Raw genomic sequence first — 18,817 nt, 5'->3', positions numbered from 1 at the left:
TAATCAGTAATCTCTAAACTGTCTGTGCTTTATATGCTTTGTCTGAGGCCAGAACTCTCCATTCACCTGACGAAGAGGCTGTCCCCTCGAAAGCTTGTGAGAATATTATCAAATAAATAGGTTGGACTAAAACCTGGTGTTGTCAGACTTTTTACTGTGTTTACGCCAGTCCAACGCCGGCATACCCACATCAAGATTGAAATCAGCATACCCCAGCATTGAAACCATTAAATTTGATTTTAAACATTCTCCTTCTGGATTAATGGAACTTTGTGTAAATCTAACATTATCTGAATTCATTGAGGGCATGACTTTAATTTGAAAAAGTGAGTTGAATTTAAGGAGTGGTTATTTATATGCTAACAGAAGTACTCTTTATGTGATTGTCTTCAAAGTAGTTGTCTCTTTTTAATCACTCTTTATCTTTTCATCCTTTTTCCTGCCCCGCTTTGCAATTTCTAAATGTGGATTAAACTGTTTTTCAGTAAAATAGATTATGCTTGACTGTGTAAGCATAAATACCTAACCTCCCAAGTATTTCAAACTTCTGAAGACTAAGATAATTGGATATTTTGGGAGGTGTTAATTAACTGCTTATCACATGGTACTTTTACAATTCCACCCATTTCAAATGGCCTTGAAAGCAATTGCATTTCACTACAGGTAACAGAGAGTGCTATATTTTTCTGGCCTTTCATCCTGCAGTGATTTTGCTGCATTGTGCTGTAATGTGGCATGATTACTTATCACCAAAAACAAAATTGGCTTCTTCAATCTTTGGCCTGTCTCCTTTCTGAAGAATTTTTGTTGATATACTCTTGTTCATGTTTTTAGGACATCCCAAAATATGTCATATGGAATTATTTTCTTGTTGAATTGTAGCAATTTTTTTTAATGCTTTTTATTCGTTCATGGGACGTGTACTTCAGTTTCTTCCCACAGACCAAAGATGTACAGATTAGGTGGGTTGGCCATGGTAAATTGCCCGTTAGTGTCCAACTATGTGTACGTGAGGTGGATTAACTATGATGAATGTGAGGGGTTATGGGAATAGGACAAGGGGAGGCGGGGCCCTGGACTGTAATGTCATTCAGAGTCAATGCAAACCTGATGGGCCAAATGGCCTCTTATATGATTCTACCAAGGATGTTCTTTTTTCTCTCTTTGTAACTCTCTTCCTCAGTGTCTGAAAGCAGATACTTTGAATATTTTTTTAAGGCAGAGATAAGTAGATTGTTGATAAGTGGTAAAACTTGGTAAAGCTTAACAGGGTAGGCAGGATCTTATTGAAAAGCGGTGCAGGACTGAGGGAATGAGTAGCATACTCCTAATCAGTTTGTTTGAATGTAAAGAAAATCCTATTTCATTGACAGTATGCCATCTAACCTCAACCCACCACTCTAAGCTTAGTCACCACTTTGCTTGAATTACCCTAACCATTCTCATTTGATCCCTCTTTCAACACAAATTGCACCCTATTCCATTCCTATCTAGGTCCAGTAGTCGCACCCCCACTTCTGTATAAGTGGTTTGTGAGTTCAAGCCTAACATCAGAGATTTGAACATGTATGCTGAAATTTTACCAAATTGGAACAGGCGAGGGGCAAATTCTGGAAAGGTCTGTTGACCTTGGGCAACTTTTTTAGGACAAGCGAGGCCATAAAATTCCACCCATAATCTCTGTTGATACTTCAGTGTAGTACTCCAGGAGTGCTATATTGTGAGAAGTGTTGACTTTCAGTTGCGACATTGAACTGTGGCACCCATTTACCTGGATGTTATTTGAATAAGAGCAGATTAATTCCCTCAAAGTATAGGCCAACACTGATCCTTCCAGTAAGACTGTAAGAAACAGACTAACTAGTCAATTCCCTTGACTTTTTTTGGGACTTTGCCATGCATAAGTTGGCTGTGGCATTTTCCTCCCTAATGGCATTGTGGGTTGACCCACAGCACTTTGACTACAATGATTCAAGAAGGTAGCACACCAACATTTTTCTCAAAGGCAATTCAGGATGGGCAATAAATGCTGGCCAGCTAGTGATACCCATGCAGAGACTGGGAGAATGTGCAAATTCTGCACAGACACCCAAGGCTGGAATTGAACTCGGGTCCCTGGTGCTATGAGGCAGCAGTGCTAACCACTGTGCTGTCCTTGTCATAACTGACCAAGCCCTTATTTTTAGCACTGTGACCCCTCATTCTAAAATCTCCCACAAGAGGAAACATCCTTTCAACATCCACACTGTCAAAACCCCTCAGGATCAATCAATTCATCTCCTCTCACTTTTCTAATCTCTGCCAGATATAAGGCTAGCATGCCCATCCTTTCCTCGTAAGCTATCCCTCCCATTCCAGGTATTTGCCCAGTAAACCTTCTCTGAACTGCTTCTAACACGTTTCCGTACTTCTTTAAAAAAGGAAACCAATACAGTACACAGTATTCCAGATGTAGTCTCACCATGCCTTGTATATCTGAAACATGACATCCCTACTTTTCTATTCAATTCCCCTTGCAATAAATGATTACATTCTATTCGCTTTCATAATTACTTGCTCTATTTGCATACTAGCCTTTTGAGATTCAATGGCACTACCATTACTGAATTCCCCACTATCTGCATCCTGGGGGTTACCATTGACTAGAAACTGAACTGGACTAGCCATATAAGTACTGTGGTTACCAGAACAGGTCAAAGACTAGGAATCCTGCAGCATGTAACTCAATTTCTGGACACAAACAGTAATATATTTCCAAATTAGATAGCATGTGGAGGGAATGAATGCTTAAAGTGATGGATGGGATACAGATCAAGCAAGCTGCTTTGTCCTAAATGGGGTAAAGCTTCTTGACTGTTATTAGAGCAGCATGCATCCAAACAAATGGAGAATATTCCATCACATTCTTGACTGGTACCTTATGGATGATGTTCAGGTATTGGGGAAATCATTGGGTGAGTTACTTGTTGCAGAATACCCAGATTTTGACTTGCTCTTGTAGCCACATTATCTGCATGATTAGTCCTCAAGTTACTGGTCAATGGTGACCCAAAGAAAGTTGATGGTGGGAAATTCAGTGATGGTAAAGCCATTGAATGTAAAGGGGAGGTAGTTAAGTCCTCTTGTTGGAGATCATTGTGAGGCACTTACCAATATTGTGCAGATCTTGATGCATGAGGGTATGAACTACTTTATTATCAGAGGAGTAGCAAATAGAACTGATGACTGTGCAATCTTCACTCACAGAAGGAAAGTCATTGATGATGCAATTGAAGATGCTTGAGCCGAGGGCACTACCTTGAGGAACACCTGCAGTGGTGTCCTTGGATTGAGTGGTGTCCTTTAACAGCCATCTTCCTCTTAGATCCAACTCCAAATGGTGGGGAGTTTTCCCCCGATTCCCATTGACTTCAATTTTACTTGGGTTGTTGAATTCAGAGCTCTTATCCACATATGCACAAGCAGTAATGAGTCTATAACAGAGCAAAATGTCAACATTACCAATAAGTGATCAACAGAATGACTTGGGGGGAAAAAACACATTGATAGAGGTTTTTCCATTATTTACCATTAGATAGCACAGTACTTTTAAGAAGTATACAATTTATACTTACAATGCCAGATTTTTGAGTCTTCCTATCATGTTGTGAGCAATTTCACAACTCTTAGACACTGCCACAGACAGCCCATTAAAATGGATGAATTTGGGGTAATATTGCAAAGAGTAAAAGATGGATCGATTGAGTTATAAAGAAAAAAAGAAACTGGAAGGATTTTTTAAAAAAATAATTTGACAATGGGACTCCATGTTTATCAACTTGCCTGACAGTGACAATTAACTGTATGTGATTTTGACTGAGACTGTTAATTTATAATAATTCTTACTGGTTTTGTTAATAAGTGGTGGGTTGCGAAGGAAGTGTTTTGACAGAACAGCTGACTGGTTATCCACTACTGAATTTTTACTACACTTTCCCACGTGTGTACAAATAACACAAGGTATATTAGAACACATCATTATCGTGCATTCTATTCAGACAACCCATACAATCCATTAGTTTTGCATTTGTTCCAATAAAAGAACCATTAATAATACATGAATCTGGATAATCTTGCAAATAATGCAATTAATCTGTACTGTACTAGTGTCTTGTTATTTAAGAAAGCATGATTTCAAATCCCATCATAGCGGTTTGAAAATTCAATTTTCTTTTTAAATTCTAGAAATGAAATGCTAATTCTAGTAAACTGACCAAGAAGCTGATTGTAGTTTAAAAAATCCTAGTAAATTCGCAGTTATTCCATGGAGAAGGAAAGCTACTGTCCTTCCTTAATCTGACCTATTTGTGTTTCCAGTCTCTCATTGGCAGGGTTACTCTTAATGGCCCTCTGAAGTTATCTAGCAAACAAATATAAATAACAACACAAAGTTCAGTGGACTGAGACAAACTATTATTACGATACTCAGGATGGGCAATAAATGTGGGCCTGCCAGTGATGCCCACATCTTGAATCATCTACTCTTTAAGGCAACATGAAGAGGATATACTATATAAGTGAAATAGATATTGACTGGTAGTTAACTGCCAAACTGTTGGTACATATTAACTTTGGAACTGTGTTGATATGTGACTGTTCGTGTAATTATAGCTTTCACTTGGTACTGAGGAAAAATATTTTATTTATGCCAACTAATCAATGTTTTCTTTCTTTAGGGGCCAACATTAATAGGCTGTTCAGAGGGAGGGGTTAATATCGAGGATGTAGCAGCTGAAAATCCTGAAGCAATTTTTAAGGAGCCCATTGATATAATGGAAGGCATCAAGAAAGAGCAAACTATCAAGGTAGTGCACTGAAATTCCAAGTATGAAAACTGAATAGAGTTCAGATAGTTGAAGTTCTAATTGTTAGAAGCAGTTCATTTCAAATACAGTGAAACTGCCAAAATAAGGACACAAAAACTGTCAGTCCTAAACAAGTATGTTAGAGTAGATGTAAGCACTTCCTTCAGCTGCTGCCATCTGGCAATTATCTGTCTAGTCATAGTCATAGAGGTTTACAGCATGGAAACAGGCCCTTCGGCCCAACTTTGTCCATGCCACCCTATTTTTTTAAACCCTAAGCTAATCCCAATTGTCCACATTTGGCCTATATCTCTCTATACCCATCTTATCTATATAACTATCTAAATGGGTTTTAAAAGTCAAAATTGTAACCACCTCTACTTGTTCCAGACACCACCCTCTGTGTGAAAAAAAATTGCCCCTCTGGACACTTCTCTATCTCTACCCTCCTACTTTGAACCTAAGCGTTGTAGTTTTAGACTCCCTATCTTTGGGAAAAGATATTGACTATTTAGCTGATTTGTGCCCCTTGTTATTTTGTAGACCTCCATAAGATCACCCCTTAACCTTCTATGCTCCAGAGAAAAAATCCCAGTCTATCCAGCGTGTCCTTATAACCCAAACCATCAAGTCCCGGTAGCATCCTAATAAATATTTTCTGTAATCTTTCTGGTTTAATAATGCCCTTTCTATAATAGGATGACCAATACTGTACACAGTATTCCAAGTGTGGCCGTACCATGTCTTGTACAACTTCAATAAGGCATCCCAACTCCTGTATTCAGTGTTCTGATCGATGAAACCAAGCACGCCGAATGCCTTCTCTGTCCACCTGTGACACTCCTTTCAAGGAGCTATGAACCTGTACCCCTAAATCCCTTTGTTCTGTAACTCCCCCTGGCACCCTGCCATTAACTGAGTAAGTCCTGTCCTCATCAGCTCACATTTGTCTAAATTAAACTCCATCTACCATTCATCAGCCCACTGGCCCAATTGATCAAGATCCCCTTGCAATCGGAGATAATCTTCACTGTCGACTATGCCACCAATCTTGATGTCATCTGCAAACTTACTAACCATGCCTCCTATATTCTCACCCAAATTTTCTTTGGGAAAAGATATTAAAGAAATTAATATAAGTGACAAATAACAGTGGATCCAGCACTGATCCCTGAGGCATACTGCTAGTCACAGGCCTCCAGTTTGAAAAGCAATCCTCTACAAACACCCTCTGGCTTCAGTCAAGAAGCCAATGTTATATCCATTTAGATACCTCACCTTGGATCCCATGAGATTTAACCTTATTCAACAACCTACAATGCGGTACCTTGTTAAAGGCCTTGCTAAAGTCCATGTAGACGACATCAACTGCTCTGTCCTTATCTACCTTCTCGGTTACCCCTTCAAAAAACTCAATCAAATTTGTGAGACATGATTTTAGGTGTTTTAGATTGAAAGTGGAGTTGATACAATTTGAATGACTGGCGGATCTCTGAGGTGGAACTAAGTGGGGGGCTGGAAGTCCATCTGCAGCCACTTTGGAAGTCCATCTGCAGCCACTTTGGAAGCCAAATGCTATGGGCTGCTATGACTTGCAGGAGGCATTCCCTGCTAACTTTTCAGATGGCTGGGTGGGAAATCCACCATCAGAAAATTCCTTTGCTTAAGCACTATATAAGATGAGAGTGAGAGAAAAGAATGAATAGCACTAATCCTGGAATATCTGGTTTACTGGACATGTAATGACCATTTTGAAAGTAAGGACTCCTAATGCAAATGAGTGTACCTAGTTTACAAGTTTCAGCAACAATTTTTCTGTTGTATTTTTTCCCAAATGTCTCCTCTTGGATCATCAGTATATCATGCACTATTTTCTGATGGGCAATGATGAAAGTATCAAATTTAGTGAACTTAAAAGGGAAGAAACTAAAACCTGATTTCTGGTGCATTGTACTGAGGTGTGAGCCTTGGCATGGTGGTAATACTATTACTCCTGAATCAGAAGGTCATGGAGTGAAGCCTCTCTGCACAGACCTGAGTACATAATCTTAACCAGTTGCTGTCAAACTATTTTTCCAATGTACTACTTGCACAAATTGGTTGCATCTCGCAACCCACCAACCAGGGCAAGCTGCCTTACAGTCGCACCTAAACTGGATTTTCTGTATGTTTAAAAATACACCTTCTTGCCTTTCCTTTCATGATGTGCACGTAACTTGAATTATAACAGGCAATACTTCCTCCTCAGGCTGGCTATGTAGTTATCTGAGTCGAGAGACCTTCTGCAAGACTTGCGCTCTAAACAGAACATCGCTCTTTACTTTTGAACAGGATCACAAAACATCTCATAATGCTTTGAACACATCTTGCAATATTTTAAACAGGACCACAGAACACCTTGTGATGTTTGAACAGGACCACAAAACATCAGGCCATGTTTTGAAAAGGGCCACAAAACATCCTGCATTTCTTTAAAAATGATATCCGGTGAATAATTTTCAACACTCCTGTGACCCACACACAGGTTATCATCCCCACTTTGAAAAACCCTGATCTAGATTAACATTTCAACGTAGAATTGAGGGAGCCCTGCACTGTAGGAGCTACTGTCTTTCAGATGACACATGTTATAATGTGTCTATCCTATTTGATGTAAAAGATACCCCTCTATATTTGATAAAGAGGGAGGAGGTTCTTCCAATGTCCTGGCCAAAATTTACCCCGCAATCAACGTCACCAAAAAGATTATTTGGTCGTTTATCACATTGCTGTTTGTGGGACCTTGCTGTGTATAAATTGGCTGCTGGCTTTCCAATCTTAGTATTAGTTGGCTATAAAGTGCTTTGGGATGTCCTAAGGTCATTAACAGTACTATGTAAATACACGTTTATGATTCTATGAAGTTATTTTTATTAGTGTGGCAACATCATCAGTTGCAGAAGAACTTGACATTGGTAGCAATACACTGGAACCGAGAAGCACATATTCTATATGGAGGGGTGGGGTGAATCTTTTGTCAGTGATCTTAAATGTATGATCTCCAGTTACTGGCCCAAGTGCTAGAGGGAATGGTTTTTTTTCTACCTACTATCTAAATCCCATAATTTTGAAAATCACCCATTAGGTCGGCCTGGAAGTTCTTTGTTCCAAGTGAAACCTCTTTTCATAACACACAGTCCTCATTCTGGAAAACCATCTGTCGCCCTTTCTAAAGCCTTAACATCTTTCTTGAAGAGTGCGACCAAGAATTATCCAAGAAAGTCAGCATGTGCACAACTTCCGAACACTATCCTCTAGAGCTCCAGTGTGGATTACACTATCCCAATTTAGATTAAATGTCAAGAAAGAACATTGCATTTCCATTGCTCCTTTCACATCCCTAGGACAAAGTGCCATACAGCCATTGAAGTAAGTCTTGAAGTACAATCAGTATTTTAGTGTAGGCAACCTGGCAGCCAATTTGTGCATCGCAAGATCTCAGAAATAGCACTATATGATCAGATAATTGTTTTCTTTGTGGCATTGGTTGAGAGTTAAATGTTTGTCATGGCACCAAGAGAATACTGCTCTTCTTAGACTAATGCACTGCAATCCTTCATGTCTTACTGGTAGATGGATGTTGATTTGACTTTGAAAAATGGCACTTCTCAGTGCCTCACTAAAATGGCACTTCTCAGTGCCTCACTGAAATGGCACCTAAATTGTTTGAAGTCGTCTCAGGTGTGGGATTTGAGCATATGATCTTCTAATTCTGAGGCAAATATCATTTTAACATGAAACAATTTGACAAATAAAGGGATATTGTTTACACTGAAACATTGGCACAAAATACCCTCTGATTTTTCTAAACTAATCTGACCTCTGATTACTTTGGAGGCTGAGTTTTCTGACCTTGGTGAATAATTGTAAATTGATTCATCTTAAAATTAAACCTTTACCCATGTGATTTTAGTATTTTGCAGCAAGTAATGTGTATACCTAGACATGCTATTCACCTTTTGGCAAAAACTGCTTTAAAAAGGATTATATTTCAATATTAATTTCACTGATAACGTCATTTTTTCAGCTTGCACGGAAAATGGGTTTTCCAGCTAATGTCATAGAAGATGCAGCAGAAAATATGATCAAATTATACGAGCTGTTTATCAAATATGATGCCAGTATGATAGAGATAAATCCTATGGTGGAGGACGCTTCTGGGATTGGTAATGTACACTGGCCTGCTTTTACTTCAAATTTGCTTAATGTTTCCTAGTAGGATTTTATATGGAAAGGGTTCTGTACTTTCTTAAAAAAACTGACCATTTCTAAATTCTTCTGGATATGGTGGACCTATGTTATTTAGTTTGGCAAGAGAAAAGGTGGAATGTAGCAAAAGCCCTGAGAAATTATGCCATAGACCACGGACAGAGAAGGGGTCAAACCTGTCCTGATTTTCCTGCTCTCTACGTGCCTGTAAACTAGTTTTTTTTAAATTCTGACCCCCCCTCCTTTATAAATGGTGGCTTATCCAGACCTTAGAGTCATACAGCACAGAAACAAGCCCTTTGGCCTACTGTGCCTACGACGACCAGCAAATACTGATCTGTACTAATCTCATTCACCAGCACGTGGTCCATAGCCTACTGTGTCTTGGCGATTTAAATGCTCGTACGGATGCTTCGTAAATGCTGCAAGAGTACCTCCCTCCACCACCCTGTAAGGACACGTGTTCCATATTTCCACCACCCTCTGGGTGAAAAAAGATTTTCCTCGGATCCCTTCTAAACTCCTCACCTTAAAGTATGCCTTCTGGTCTTGGACACTTCTGCCACGAGAAAACAATTCTTAAGATTTACCCTACCTGTGCCTCTCATAATTTTGTATACTTCAATCAGATCCCCCCTCAGTCTCCTCTGCTTCAGGGAAAACAAATCCAGTCTCTCCTCATAGTTGAAACTTTCCATCTCAGGAAACATCCTGACGAATCTTCTCTGCACCCTCGACAGTGCAATTATGTCCTTCCATTAGCGACTAGAACTACCCACAATAATTCCATCTGTGGCTTAAGCAATATTTTATGAAGTTGTACCAAGACCCCTCTGCTCCTATTTTCTATGACTTGTCTAATGAAGACAAGAATTTCATATGCCACCTTTACCATCCTATCTATCTGTGCTGCCACCTCCAGGGACCTATGGACATACCTCTAGGTCTTTTTATTCCTCAACAGTCTCTAGGGACCTACCATTCTACCCTTATTAGACCTCCCAAAATGCATCACCTCACACTTATCAGAGTTAAATCTGTGTTTATTCTGCCCAAGTATAAAAGTTTATTTATTAATGTCACAGCTAGGCTTGTATTAATACTGCAATGAGGTTGTTGTGAAAATCTCATTGTCGCCACACTCTGGCACTTGTTCTGGTACACTGAGGGAAAGTTTAGCACAGCCAGTGCACCTAACCAGTGCATATTTCAGACTGAGGGAGGAAACCAAAGCACCCAAAGGAAACCCATGCAGACGTAGGGAGAACATGCAAACTCCACTCAGGCACTGACCCAAGCCAGGAATCGAGCCTGGGTCCCTGGCACTCAGAGGCAGCAGTGCTAACCATTGTGCCACCAAGTCAACTCACCAGCTGATCAATATCAGTCTGTAGCCCAAAGCTATCCCCACTATTAACAACAACACCAATTTTTGTGTCATCTGCAAACTTACTAATTGTATTCTGTACATTCACACCCCAAGTTGTTAATGTATATAACAAACAGCAGGAGTCCCAGCATCAATCCCTATGGTACACAGCTGGTCACAGGCTTCCAAGCACAAAACCAACATTCCATCTTTGCCTATTAACATTGTCCCAATCCGCTATTAATAACTTGCACAGCAAACTTGAGGTAAGATGAAATAGAAGGTTCAGGTTACAACCACAGTAAAGACAAGTCGGTACTTCACTTGTGTCCAGAACCAGAAGTCAATTGGAATATTCCTTCTGAAGGATGGTTAATTGATTGTAGAGTGATATGATCTGGCTTCCAGAGTGAGGCTTTCACAATAGGAAGCATGAGTTCCAATGTTCCAGTAGTTTTACAAGTTTTGAGGTTTTTCTGCTATCGGCAGCTTGATGGGAGACATCATTGGCTGTTGTCTGGAGTCCTGTTTACGCTGGAGGTCAAACAGTAACTGCCTGAGTTCAGTTCCTCCAAACAATATTACCGTGCAACTTGGGGTAGGTCATATGACATATCACCTCAAGGATGGCTGGAATCTGGAAGTGTTTAATCTGGAGTCAGGATTCCCTTCTGTTCTTGGAGACACTGGTTTCAGGTGAACTCGGTTAAGTCGTCTTGTCAAAACCATTGTGTTAGAACGATTAATGCTTGGGCTATTAGCACCATTATGGGAGATTAAGACCTGTGAAAGATTGTATTTGTTCGAAGTTGGCTGGAGTAGACCCATTGTCTGCAGGGCCACTGTTACTTTGAAACCACTGGAAGCCATCAAGTGACCAGTTGGAGATGTTGGCCAGAATTTTATGGCCCAGCTTGACTGAAGCGTGTAAAATCCTGCCTGAGGCCAATGGAAAATATGTAGCGTTTCCTAAGATGAGCCAAGTACTAATACCTTTACAACAAATTGCAGAGGAATCCTTGAACCCATCATTTCTACATTTAAAAGGATCAGTTATTAAATGTGCCGATGAAGATGTAGGGCAGGTTTCTTCCTTTTGGGACTGAGGACTGGATTCTCTGGCTGCATGCATCCCAAAACAGGACATTCCTGCCTGAGCTCAACGAACCTTTAAATGATCTGCCAAATTTTCTGTCTCATCCACTGTGCTTCCTGCAGTGGGCGAGATGGGAGATTTTCAGCTTAAGTCTTGTGGCATATAAAAATGTTTGATAAGTTAACTGTAGGAACATTCATAACAAAAGGTGCACAATGCCAACTGTAACCTAGTTACTTATTGGTTGTGTGACATTGGCGTTTTAGAAAAATAGGCTGTTTCGTATGTTTTTTAAATGGTCTCCTTATCCCTTCTTGGAGTGTTTTTTCCACCTACCTCTTTCTGCTAGAAAAACCAAATATCTTGGTCATGACTGTTACAATTCTACTTTTCAAAATGTGAATAGTAGTGAAAATGTTAGTGGATACTTAGAGGAATTGGCAATGGCCAAAAGCACGCACAACATAAAATTGTCCCTTCAGATTGACACAAATTATGGTTTTTTTAAAAGACTTTCTTTCCTCTACTACTTGAAGATTAATGCTCTTCCCAGGATTTTTTTCAAATTTTTATTCCATCCAAATAATCAAATTGAATCCAATTCATAGTCCCCACAAAAGAGACAAACAAGATCCAAGCTGACAAAATGAGGTATTGCATCCAATCTTGGGCTTGATCTGATGCTTCATCTTAGCTTAGAAGTTAAGATGGCTTTGAAAATTCCATTAGGTTTATGATCCCAGATATGACGGAAGGAAATCTATCAAATATGCCAAAAGACAATATCATGCCAAGCTAGAGTCTCCTGATAGCCTCGCAGATCCCCACTGACTATGGCAAAGTTTGCAAGACATAACAGGCTACTAGATGAAGGCATGTAAAATTGCTGGCATCAGTGCACCCCTCCCTGATGAATTCAGTGCATTGGTGCCCGTTTTGAGCAAGAGGTCAGTGAGAGATTGCCCTCCATCCCAGAGACCTTAGACGAACCTCTATCCGAGGTCACCACTGCTGACGTCAAATCAGCCTTTTTGAAGGTCAGCTCACAGAAAACGACTGGCCCAGATGGAGTATCCAGACGAGCATTCAGATCCTGCACAAACCAGCTGGTATCTAGTATTCGCAGACATCTTCAACCTGTCTTTACAACAATCCGAGGTCCCTATCTGCTTCAAGAAGACGACCATTATCCTGATATCAAAGAAAAACCAGGCAGTGTGCCTTAATGACTGTCGTCTGGTGGCTCTGACATCCATCATTATGAAGTGCTTTGAAAGGTTAGTCGTGGCATGAATCGATTCCGACCTCCCAGATTGCCTGGAACTGCTACAGTTCACTTACCGCCGCAACAGTTTCACAGCAGACGCCATCTCCCTAGTCCTACATTCAACATTAGAACACCTAGATAACAAAGACACTTAATGTCAGACTCGTATTTAACACCACTATTCCCATGAATCTCAACTCCAAACTCTATGGCCTGGGCCTCAGCATCTCCCTCTGCACTGAATCCTGAACTTGTGAACACACAGACCGCAATCAGTAAGGATAAGTAACAACACCATCTTCAAAAATCATCCTTGACACCAGTGCCCCACAAGGCTGTGTCCTCAGCCCTTACTATATTCCTTATACGCCTATGATTGTGTGGCTAAATTTACCTCTGGCTCAATTTTCAAGTTTGTTGTTGGCACTACCATAGTGGGTTAGATCTTAAACAATGACCAGACAGAGTACAGGAAAGAGAGAATCTGGTGAACAGGTATGACCATAATCTCTCCCTCAACGTCAACAAAATGAAGGAGATAATCATCGACTTCAGGAAGCGCAGTGGAGGACATGCCCCTCTCTACATCCATAGGGATGACATAAAACTGGTCAAGAGCTTCAGATTTTTAGGTGTTCAGATCACCAACAACCTGTCCTGGTCCCTCCACGCCGACATTATAGTTAAGGAAGCCCACCAATGCCTCTGCTTTCTCAGAAAACTAAAGAAACTTGACATGTCTGCTACGACTCTTACCAACTTCAAATGCACCATAGTACTCTTTCTAGTTGTGGCACAGCTTGGCATGGTTCCTGCTCTATCCAAGACCACAAGGAACTACAAAAGGTCGTGAATATAGCCCAATCCATCACTCAAACCAGCCTCCCATCCATTGATGTGGTCTACACTTCCTGCTTACTCGGAAAAGCAGCCAGGATAACTAAGGACCCCGCGCACCCTGGACATACTTTCTTCTACCTTCTTCCATTGGGAAAAGGATACAAAAGTCTGAGGACATGTACCAACTGACTCAAGAACAGCTTCTTCCCTGCTGCTATCAGACTTTTGAATGGACTGACCTCCCATTATGTTGATGTTGATCTTTCTCTACACCCTCGCTGTGACTATAACACTACATTCTGCACTCTCTCGTATCTTTCTGGATGTATAGTATGCTTTGTCTGTATAGCGCGCAAAAAACAATACATTTTACTGTATACTAATACATGTGACAATAAGTCAAATCAGGTTTAACCTCATCGGCTATCCTGATCCTTTATTCTACCCCAGCCTGGGAATCAACCTGCCTGACCAATGACTCCGCTGTTCCAGGCATGATGTTTTTGCATCACTAGGCCTAATTAAAATTTAGTCTAGAGTAATTGACTCTCATTTATCAGTTTAAATTTCTACAATGCAAGCAATTCTTAACAGTTGCCAACAATTTAATCAATTAATTCTGTATTAGTGATGTGTTTTTTGGACATAACTTTTCTTTGTTTTCAGTGATGTGCATTGATGCAAAGATCAGCTTTGATTCTAATGCAGCCTATCGCCAGAAGGATATTTTTGCCCAGCAGGACTGGAGTCAAGAGGATGAACAAGACAGGCGAGCGGCTGATTCAGCTCTCAGTTACATTGGATTGGATGGAAACATTGGTTGTTTGGGTAAGAGATGAATTTTCAATACATTACTGATCAACTTTTGGAATCAATTGAGTAAAAGAATTGTGTCCAGATTGTGTTTTTCCAAATGTAGTTTCTTATTAAACCCATTTTACCTTAACATTCACCTTGTTTGTGCATAGAAATGACCAGTTTTCTTTGATATAAAGATATGATCAAAATTACCTTTAATATTATTATCCAAATAAATGTGTTTGAAACTAGGCATGATTTTTGTTTGCTGCTGCTTCTGCTCTCAATTTATCAATTGAGGGTTTTGTGATAGAGGAGAGCTACACAAGAGGAGGCAGTGGCCTAGTAGTATTATCATTGGACAATTCAGAAACTCAGCTGGGGACCCGGGTTTGAGCCCTGCCATGGTAGGTGTGGAATTTGAATTCAATTAAAAAAAATACTATCTGGAATTAAGAATCTACTGATGACCATGAAACATTGTTAGTTATCGGAAAAACCCATCTGGTTCACTAATCTCCTTCAGGGAAAGAAATCTGTTGTTTTAACCTGGCCTGGCCTACGTGTGACTCCAGGGCCACAAAAATGTGGCTGACTCTCAGGTGCCCTCTGAACAAATGCAACTAGGGATGGGCAATAAATTCTGGCCAGTCAGCGACCCCCCGCCAACAATGAATTAAAAATAAATTGTCAGTGGGTGGCAGGTGTCCGGGTTCAATTCCAGCCTCGGGTGACTGTGTGGATTTTGCACATTCTCCCCATGTCTGCCCATGTGTGCTCTGGTTTTTTCCCACAGTCCAAAATGTGTGGGTTAGGTTGATTGGCCAGGATAAATTGCCCCTTAATGTCAAGGGGATTAGGAGGGTAAATATGTGGGGTTACGGGGATAGGACAGGACGTGGGTAGGATTGTTGTCAGTGCAGGCTTGATGGGCCAAATGGGCTCCTTCTACATTGTAGATTCTATGATATTATCACCATACACAAATTAGTCCTCTCAAATCAAATTAGAAGTGAAACACTGGCCATTGTTAATGCACAAATTGAACAGGCATGCAGTTAAATGTAAAAATCTGATTATTTCTGTCGAAATTGTGCTGCCTCCTTTAGCTTTGCAAAAATAGCATCTCGTTGTCTGACTTACCATTCAAAAACATTAAATGATGTGATGCTCTCTGGAAGGTATAGCTTAAATTGGCCACAGAAAGGTAAAGGCTTGAACAATCCTTTTAACAACATGATGAGTCTAATTACTGCCAAATCTCCTCTCTGCCAATGAAAATTACAGTTACAAGCACCTTCAAATGTGTTGGAAATTTGTTTTTTTTTGCTTTTTCTTTGTCCATTTTTGCACTGTCTCAGTTCAGTCATTCTTTTCCCTCCTATTTTGCTTTCTATTCCTGATTTGACATAAAGTTAAATTTTCTATCTTGCACTTCAAGGTTCAGACTATGTGCCTCATCAACAAGTCTGCAATCTCCTGATTTAGGAGGGTATATTTGCTTGTCTTGTTCACATAAATTCCAGATGCCCTTTGGAAAGCCCACTGACAGCAAATCACTATATAAAACATGATGGATAATCTGTGGGCTGTGTAATTCACCACAAAATCCAATTGAATGTTCTTCCCTTACCAAATCCAGAATTAATTTTGGAAATTAGGTTTGGCCCAGCCTATCTCTGGTCAATATAACTGCAAAAAGCTGTCAGCTGTCGCCTGCCTACTGAAACATTGTAGTTCTTTATACTCCCTTTAAGCACCTGTATTCCTTTTGAAATTTCCCCTGAGCAAGTCTGAAAAAAACTGAAATTGTTAATAAAATTTACATGTTGATTTTCATTCTCTGATTAGCTCAGTTGATAGCATGCTTATGTGAGTCAGAATGTACTGGGTGCAAACCCCACTCCGGGTCTCAGCACGTACTGCAAGCTGACAGTGTGCAGAGTTCCTCTGCGACTGGATCCTGAACTTCCTAACTCTCAGACCACAGTCAGTAAGGATAGCGACATCTCCCCTAAGATCATCCTCAACCTTGTGCTCCCCACAAGGTTGTGTTCTCAGCCCCCTACTATACTCATACATTTATCACCGTATGGCCAAATTCCCCTCCAACTTGATTTTCAAGTTTGCTGATGACACCACTGTAGTGGGTCGGATCTCAAACAATGACTGCAGGCTTGCGGCGGACTGAAAAGATTGAGTATGTGGATAGCTAAATCGCTGGGATTGGATGGGATGTACCCCAGGTCACTGTGGGAGGCCAGGGAAGAGATTGCAGAACCTCTGGCGATGATCTTTGTGTCGTTGATGGAGACGGGAGAGATTCCAGAGGATTGGAGGATTGCGAATGTGGTTCCTATATTCAAAAAAGGGAATAGGGATAGCCCAGGAAATTACCGACCAGTGAGTCTAACCTCAGTGGTTGGTAAGTTGATGGAGAAGATTCTGAGGGACAGGATTTCTAAACACTTAGAGAAATTTAGTATGCTGAATAGTAGTCAGCGCGGCTTTGTCAAAGGCAGATTGTGCCTTATGAGCCTGGTTGAATTCTTTGAAAATGTGACTAAATACATTGACGAAGGAAGAGCGGTAGATGTGATTTATATGGACTTCACCAAGGCGTTCGATAAGGTCCCCCTTGCAAGACTTCTTGGGAAAGTGAGAGGGCATGGGATTCAAGGGGCTGTTGCCTTGTGGATCCAGAACTGGCTTGCCTGCAGAAGGCAGAGAGTGGTTGTAGATGGGTCTTTTTCTGCATGGTCACCAGTGGAGTGCCCCAGTGATCTGTTCTGGGACCCTCGCTGTTTGTAATTTTCATAAATGACCTGGATGAGGAAGTGGAGGGATGGGTTGGTAAGTTTGCTGATGACATGAAGGTTGGTGTTGTTGTGGATAGTTGTGGAGGGATGGCAGAAGTTGCAGCATGACATTAGATAGGATGCAAGGCTGGGCGGAGAAGTGGCAGATGGACTTCAACCCGGATAAATGTGTAGTGGTCCATTTTGGCAGGTCAAATGGGATGAAGGAGTATAATATCAAGTGTAAGACTCTTAGCATTGTAAAGGATCAGAAGGACCTTGGGGTCTGGGTCCATAGGACTGTTAAATTGGCCTCGCAGGTAGAGGATGTGGTTAAAAAGGCACATGGTGTACTGGCCTTCGTCAATCGAGGGATTGAGTTTAGGAGTCGGAAGATAGTGTTGCAGCTTTATAAGACCCTAGTCAGACCTCTCTTGGAATACTGTGCTCAGTTCTGGTTGCCTCATTACAGGAAGGATGTGGAAGCTATTGAAAGGGTGCAGAGGAGATTTACCAGGATGTTGCTTGGATTGGGTGGCATGCCTTATGAGGATAGGTTGAGGGAGCTCAGTCTTTTCTCCCTGGAGAGACAAAGGATGAGAGGTGACCTGATAGAAATGTATAAGATGTTGAGAGGTATAGATCAGGTGGATTCTCAGAGGCTTTTTCCAAGGGCTGGAATGGTTGCTACGAAAGGACACAGGTTTAAGGTGTTGGGGAATAGTTATAGAGAAGATATCACGGGTAAGTTTTTAACTCAGAGGGTGGTGGATGAGTGGAATTGGCTGCCGTTGGTGGTGGAGGCAAATTCGATAGTCTTTCAAGAGACTTCTGGATGAGTACATGGGACTTAATAGAATTGAGGATTATAGGTAAGCCTAGTAGGTATGGATATCATCAGCACAACTTGTGGGCTGAGGGGTCTGTTTGTGCTGTAGTTTTTCTATGGTCTAATGACGAGAGGAATGAGATAGAGAATCTGGTGCAATGACAACAATCTCTCCCTCAATGTCAATCTCCTTCATTTTGTTGACATCGACATCAGGAAGTGTAGTGGGGACAAAGTAGAAATGGTCGAAAGCTTCAAGTTTTTAGGTGTCCAGATCATCATCAATCTGTCCTGATCCTCCCATGCCAACAGTATAGTTGAGAAAGTCCACCAATGCCTCTACTTTCTCAGATGACTAAGGAAATTTGGCACATCAGCTATGACTCTTACCAACTTTTACAGATACACCATAGAAAGCATTCTTGTTATATCGTAGCTTGGTATGGCTCCTACTCTGCCCAAGACCGCAAGAAACTACAAAAGGTCATGAATGTAGCCCAATCCGTCACGCATACCAGCCTCCCATCCATTGACACCGTCTACACTTTCCACAGCCTCGGGAAAGCAGCCAGCATAATTAAGGTCCCCGCGCATCCTGGACGTACACTCTTCCGCTTTCTGTTGGGGAAAAAGATTCAAAAGTCTGAGGACACATACCAACCGACTGAAGAAGTTTCCCCCCTGCTGCCATCAGACTTTTGAATGGACCTACCTCTCATTAAGTTGAT

At 41.0% G+C, this 18,817-nt stretch overlaps 1 protein-coding gene across 1 annotated transcript in view; it reads left to right on the top strand.

The window, feature by feature from the left end:
* Nucleotides 1-18,817, top strand: part of LOC145353440 (succinate--CoA ligase [ADP-forming] subunit beta, mitochondrial-like) — an 88,723-nt gene that overhangs the window by 35,970 nt on the left and 33,936 nt on the right. Inside the window, exons 5-7 of the mRNA XM_080204219.1 lie at nt 4,716-4,844; nt 8,911-9,049; nt 14,331-14,492. Of these exons, the coding sequence (XP_080060345.1) occupies nt 4,716-4,844; nt 8,911-9,049; nt 14,331-14,492 (430 nt within the window). The remainder of the gene's footprint in view (nt 1-4,715; nt 4,845-8,910; nt 9,050-14,330; nt 14,493-18,817) is intronic.

The sequence above is a fragment of the Carcharhinus amblyrhynchos genome, chromosome 15 (assembly GCF_965287045.1).
Source record: "Carcharhinus amblyrhynchos chromosome 15, sCarAmb.v2.hapA, whole genome shotgun sequence".
NCBI lineage: Eukaryota > Metazoa > Chordata > Chondrichthyes > Carcharhiniformes > Carcharhinidae > Carcharhinus > Carcharhinus amblyrhynchos.
This window is presented reverse-complemented; position numbering and strand designations above follow the sequence as displayed.